This window comes from Pan paniscus, chromosome 4 (genome assembly GCF_029289425.2).
Source record: "Pan paniscus chromosome 4, NHGRI_mPanPan1-v2.0_pri, whole genome shotgun sequence".
Taxonomy (NCBI): Eukaryota; Metazoa; Chordata; class Mammalia; order Primates; family Hominidae; genus Pan; species Pan paniscus.
The window spans coordinates 35,920,024-35,927,079 of NC_073253.2; the positions used below are offsets into that span (position 1 = coordinate 35,920,024).

The following is a 7,056-nucleotide window of genomic DNA, read 5'->3' on the forward strand; positions in this document are numbered from 1 at the left end:
TGAGACCAGCCTAGGCAACATAGTGAGACCCCTTCTGTACAAGAAAATAGCAAATAGAAAGGCAAGAAGGGAAGGTTGGTTGGAAAATATGGACAAAAGGTGCTGAAGTTATTGTTGTCAGAATATATGTATATAAAATTCTCTGTAATATAAATGTATATAAATATTTATTATATATAAATATATTATATATTTTTATTATTTTTATATATTATATTTATATATTTATATATTATATATATAAAATATATTATATATATTTTATTATATAAATTTATTATATATAAATATATATAAATATATAAATAAATATTTATATATAAAATATATAAATATATAAAAATATTGATATAATATATAAATATATAAATATATATAAATATTGATATATTTATATTACAGACAGAATTTTAATATATATAATAGATATATAATATATAATATATAATAGATATATAATATATAATATATATTATAGATATATAAAAAATCTATAATATATATTATAGATATATAAAAATATCTATAATATATATTATAGATATATAAAAATATATAATATATAAATATATTTATATAAATAATTTTTATATATAAATAAATATATATTTATATATTTTATGTATTTATATATACATATATTTATAAATATATAAAAATATATATTTATAAATATATGTGTGTATATATATATATATATGGACAAAAGGTAGACACCTAAGAAGTGCCACTCACCATGGCTTCTGTTACCTCTTGGCCCCTGTGCTCTAAGTTGTCTATTCTTGCTCTAGGAACATATTCTCTTTGCCTAAAAATAGACTAGCACCATCAAGCAGTGTATTAGCTCCTTTTTGTTATCTAACTAGTAAAAATCCTGCAAACAGAGAGATGCTTAGAGTAGGGGATTCATTCTAGAGAGAATAACACAATTTTATTAGCTGAGGGAATTTTGTGTTTTGCTTGCTTCCATTGAAAATGTTTGACTGTTGCATTGATTGGCAAGGAAACAAGGGAACCTTTCATTTTTGGGAGGGCTTTAGAGGGCAAACTGGGTGGTGCCTGGTGAAGTGGGTGTCTGCTAGTGAATGACATTTGGTCTATTTTTATAGTTGGAAACATTCTACCCTTAAGCTTATTGTTTAAGCAGGCAAGAGAGCATGCTGTGCAGTCATGAGTGGAATTTTTACATTTGATCTCAGGATCTGTGTCCTCCCTCATAGTTAAAACCTCCATGTGTTTGGCTTCTGAATTTATAAATATTTTATTAGTTTGAGATTCTCCTCTCAATTTACTTATCTTGACCTTGCAGATTAACCAAAGTGAAGAGATTGGAAACATACCTGGCTAACATCTAACAGTCAATAGTTTGAGATTCGATTCCTTAAATTCTTCCTTTAAAAATCATTATAGCTGCTTGATTCCTTTCTTATATTTTCCCAGGCTCTTGCAACTCATCTGTAGCATCCTTGAGCCTTGTCAAACCACTGACAAAGATAACCCAGAGTTATTACTTTTTAAATGTATTTGAGCCAATTTCCTTTTTTTTTTTTTTTTTTTTTTTTTGAGACAGAGTCTTACTCTGTCACCCCAGGCGGCTGGAGTGCAGTAACGTAATTTCGGCTCACCACAACCTCTGCCTCCCGGTTCAAGTCATTCTCCTGCCTCAGTCTCCCGAGTAGCTGAGATTACAGGCGCCTGCCACCACGCCTGGCTAATTTTTATATTTTTAGTAGAGACGAAGGGATTCGCCATGTTGGCCAGGCTGGTCTCGACCTCCTGACCTCAGGTGATTCAGCCTCCCAGAGTTCTGGGATTAAAGGCGTGAGCCCTGCCCTAATTATTTTTCTTGGAAGTTTAATTTTTACATTGTGAGAAAAATTTAGTTCTTAATTTTTTTTTCATTCTTTATCCAACTTGAGAGAAGAATAAATTTTTGGAAAAAAGTATCTGTAATTTCAACACCAGAACTATTTTTTATTTCCTATTTCTACATTAATTCCTAGTGTTTGTCCTCATGCATACGAATTTTTGCCAGTTTCAGTGAGCTACTTTATATTCTGTTCTTTTCATTTAACATTTACCAGATTGTCTTTCAGTGATCTAATTTTTTTTTAATTTCCACTGTCCTTTAGACTTGATAGAATTCCTTTAGAGATTAACATTTAAATGATGTATTAACATTTTGAAACATCTTATTTTCTGAGGCTATCATGTTGTGTAACTAACATCAAGATATTTTCGTTGTCCCATATAGTTTATATATCTTAATGTAAATTGTGTCAGTCACTTAGTTTCTCTCAAATGTAAAAGTGAGCTTTCCAGAACGGATCTATAACAACTTTCAATTCATTGCTTATCTGAATTGCTTATTTAAAGTGTAATAGTTGGCTTTCTCCCATTTTTCTCAATCTGATTTTTTTAACCAAAATGAAATCATTAGCTTGATTTATGTCATTTTATTTTTTTAGACTCACTTTATTATATTTTTCACATTTAGACACAATTTTAAAAGCAGTAATAGGCCAGGCGTGGTGGCTCACGTCTGTAATCCTAGCACATTTGGAGGCCGAGGCGGGTGGATCACTGGAGGTCAAGAGTTCAAGACTGGCCTGGCCAACATGGTGAAACCCCGTCTCTACTAAAAATATAAAAATTAGCCAGGTGTGGTGGCGTGTGCCTGTAATCCCAGCTACTTTGGAGGCTGAGGCAGGAGAATGGCTTGAACCTGGGAGGCGGAGATTGCAGTGAGCCAAGATTGCACCATTGCACTCCATCCTGGGGGACAGAGTGAGACTGTGTCTCAAAAAAAAGAAACAACAACAAAAAAACAAAAGCAGTAATAACTGCTAAATAATTTTTAAGTGTGCCAGAGTTTATTCTGTCAAAAACAAATCATTTAGTGTTTTTTTTTGTTGTCATGAACATTTGATTTCCTTTTGTCATTTTTTTCCCTTGGTTTGCAATGTATTGGAACTGTTAACTTATAATTCTCTAATATGTACAGTTATTATGTATCTTCACTACAGTTTCTAGCAATTGAGTGATACTCTCTACATATACATTTATTTGATTTTGAGGCAAAGCAAAGAATAACATATTCAGAGGATCCTAAAATCACATTTTAGAGAGTTACTTTCTTGTCTAAATCTTTCTCTAGAGTTGCCAGTAAACAGAAAAAGTTAATTTCTTTCTCTTTCTCTGCCTGCTTTCACCTGTGATTGCTAATAATTATGCATTAGGAGAAATAGGTGGACAGCAATAAAAATGAGATCTAAGTGATCCATAAATAGGTCTTCAAGCCTGTCTTGGTATTTGAAGTACCTAGAGTGTTGCCTGGCACAAAGTAATGAGTCAGTAGATTTTCGTTGAGTGGTTAGATAGATTGATAACCAAGCCAGTCATTAAAATCGTATTGCTCTCTGGGATGGCCAAGTCTAAAATCTCCTTAAATTGTGCTAAATTAAGATTCTGCAGCTCATCCTGACAGTCAAACTGCATTGATTACCACAATATTGGTAATAACAGAGAGTTGTATTGTTTTCTAAGTGATGAATTGACATATATACATGTTACACTTTTGTTTCTGAAGGAAGTAGAAATTCGGAACAAAGACCTGGAGGGACAACTGTCTGACTTAGAGCAACGTCTGGAGAAAAGTCAGAATGAACAAGAAGCTTTTCGCAATAACCTGAAGACACTCTTAGAAATTCTGGATGGAAAGATATTTGAACTAACAGAATTACGAGATAACTTGGCCAAGCTACTAGAATGCAGCTAAGGAAAGTGAAATTTCAGTGCCAATTAATTAAAAGATACACTGTCTCTCTTCATAGGACTGTTTAGGCTCTGCATCAAGATTGCACACAAAAAAAAAAAAATTGAATATCACTCCTCCAGGAGGAGGATCTTTTGAAATTGGAATTGTATATTTCACTGTAAATTTTAGAATCCAGCTTGTAGCTAGTTGGGGAAAAAAGATGAAAAACTTGAACTACAAATTACCTCCATGTATATTATTGGCCATAGTTAACTAGAAAGTTATAAATAGACACTTAATGCAATCTTTTTTCCTGATATTAGCCAATGGGAGAATTAACAATGTCTAGGTCACATCCCCTTTTTGTGTTCAACACAGTGAAGATTATCTGCTTTTTAAATTAATTTATTTACGATATCTAGAGCTGTGTTTTGTGCAAAAACTTAGTGATGAAAGCCTGTCTTTTGTTGTAATCTGAATAATTTCTCAGGATATTTTTGCACTGCTGAGAAGCAGTGCCATTACCAATTAATTCTTGCCAGGAGTGAGAGAGAGCTGTATCTTTAATTGAAATATACTATAACTGGGTGTATAGAGTTCTTCCCTTTTTTGTGCTGGAAGATATTTCACTCTGGTGACTACTCTGGTACACTCTGGTGTTCTCTAATCTTGTCTGTTGTATAGTTTACTTTTCCATATTGATTCCATGTATTTATGAGAAGATATTGTCTCCCATTTTATTACACATTTTAAAGCCAACTAACGAAGGCAGCTGAGTCCCTCAGAAATTTTTCTTTTTAAATTTCTAATAAATTTGACACACAGTACTGAAATACAGCAGCCCGTCATTGACAGGCTGGTCTAGCAATGTTAAGTATATTTACAGAATATGCAGTTACATTTATTTATATATTTTGCAAGAAATCTTTTCTGAATGATCAATGCATTTCAATTTACGAATAATAATGGTTATTGGGGAACTGTTTATTATAGATAATTTTAAGGTGTATAGCTATTTTAAAGGGGGTCCATTTACATCAAACAGCCGATCAGAGGACTCTATCTAAATTGTGATCGTGGCAGATAGAGATGGAGTCATGTACTCTATCTGGCTCTACACATCAATCACATCTTGATTCAAACCTCACAAGGCAATATTCTGAACTGTTAACTAGGTATTTCAAAACAGGAATTAAATTCAATAGCCTCTTCTCAGTGAACAGGTTTTAATGTTGTTTTGATGTAATTTTAAAAGACTTTTAGCAAACATGCTTTTCTTTATATGATATATTTCTTTTACGAAGCTATTTTAAAAGTAAGCCAAGTGCTGTCTAGTCTGCTTATAAAGTAGGAATTGCATCAGAGTACATATATTCTTGCTGTACAATGCCTGTGATGTTGAGGAGGGTTCTTTTTTAAAGTGTATGCTTGAGTAACTGACTCTATGGAGTCTATAAATGCACTGACTTCTTGTTTGTACCCCAAAATGATCGAATTGTTAAGTACAAAATTAAGCTAATTAACCAATTTGTAACCATTTTTTCACTCATAAACAGCTACTCAATACTAGACAATTTTGTTTTTTATGTATGTGTATGTACGTAAATACATACATATTAATTTACATTAGAGTGAAAAATAAATGGTTTGTTTCTGAAGTTAGTTTCTAAAGTGAGTTTTCAGGTGTCTCTGAAAAATTTATAACAATCATGTATTATATGTGCTGTAACATCATGTACGTTACCTCCATCTATTTTAGGATATTTTCCTCACCTATATATTATAGGGAGAATAATTTAGATACACATGCTCAGAGCTGAGATATTTCTCTGATAAATCAGGTAACAAAATGTATTTGATTGATGGAATTTTGAAGTAAATGTGATTTTATCCATCAGTTTCTGAGTAACAAAGAGCACCAAGTTTTAATTTAAATAGGAGATTTAACACTAGGGATCAGGGAGTTTAGTATGAAGAGTTAAAAAAATTTAAAAAACAGTGTAAGCTGTTGAAATGGCAAGTGAATTATTTTAATGATGTAATAAAATATTTTTAAATTTTGACATAGTGATCATTTAATGAAAAAACTCACCAAAATGTCTCCATTTGAATTGTATTGATAATGTGGGACATATGTGTGATTCAATATATACATATACCCATATGTATATACAGAAAATTATTTTTAATACTTTCCTACTGATACGAAATTTAAAATTGGAAATTTTGTGAGTGTTTTTCTTGTCCAATAGAGCCTAATTGTTTCCTTTTTTAGTGATTTAACAATCTCTTGAGGGCTGCACCTTTAAATTCCCAGATTGTCAATAGACATGTACAGTATATGGGATAAGGTGGACACAAGTGCACATATAAATAAAATCTTCTTAAGACTTTTAACTATTCATTTACAGTAGGAGAGTATGTAGAAATCATCATCCACAAGTCATAATTAGGTTGTGTGCCTACTGTAGTTTTTTCCATTTCTGTATTATATAAACATTTGCATATTAAAATTTGATTTTTCCCAGAGACAAGTATTATATACTGTATCTATATTTAAATCAAACTGTGGTAATATATTTCTCAGAAAATAATGTTGGGGACTATAGCCTGAACATGTGGACTTGAAGCGACATGGAGGAGGAGGTTGATCCCATTGTGTATAAGTTAATATGTGATAACTATTGAATCTTGTACAAAAACAAAAATTGAAAAAAAAAAAAGAAAAGCAAAAATACAGTTTTTATTTTGAAATACATTTGTTCTCTGGAGAATGTACTTTATCTTTTTTTCCTCCAGTCTTTTACAGATATTTAAAAGCATTTAAATGATGACAGCATTTACTTAAATCTTTCAGGTGCTACTGGATTTTGCATTAGTGTGTTATGTTGTGAAATCCTAACTTTGACATAAAAGGTTTTATAAGTATTCCCCTGCCTGGAAAATTAGTTTTTGTTCTCCTCTCTCTCTCTTTCTCTTTTCCACTTTCTTTCTGCAGACTAAAACATGCTCACGAAGTTGCATCTCTCCTTGTCTCCATGGAAGATCTCCAGTACCATCATAGATTTGATGTTCTGCTGTCATTGAACTGTTGGGAAGCAGTTAGAGGAAAAGCTCACTTTTTTTTTCAGGTGGAAATAAAAGGAACACTCAAAATTAAGCCAACACCACCACTACCTTTAAAAACTAGTTTATTTGCCCTGTTAAAATTAAATGTATTCTTTAACATGTGGGCTACAGTCTCCCATGTTTTTATTTAACTGAAGCATATACACTTTAGTCATTTATCTCCTTGTGGT

The 7,056-nt window shown here is 31.7% G+C and overlaps 1 protein-coding gene across 1 annotated transcript in view; it reads left to right on the plus strand.

The window, feature by feature from the left end:
• The window catches only part of HOMER1 (homer scaffold protein 1), a 141,020-nt gene extending 134,335 nt beyond the window's left edge, over window positions 1–6,685 (plus strand). The window contains exon 9 of the mRNA XM_003822281.7: window positions 3,590–6,685. Within this exon, the coding sequence (XP_003822329.1) occupies window positions 3,590–3,778 (189 nt within the window). The 3' untranslated portion in view covers window positions 3,779–6,685. The remainder of the gene's footprint in view (window positions 1–3,589) is intronic.
• The last annotated feature ends 371 nt before the right edge of the window (window positions 6,686–7,056 follow it).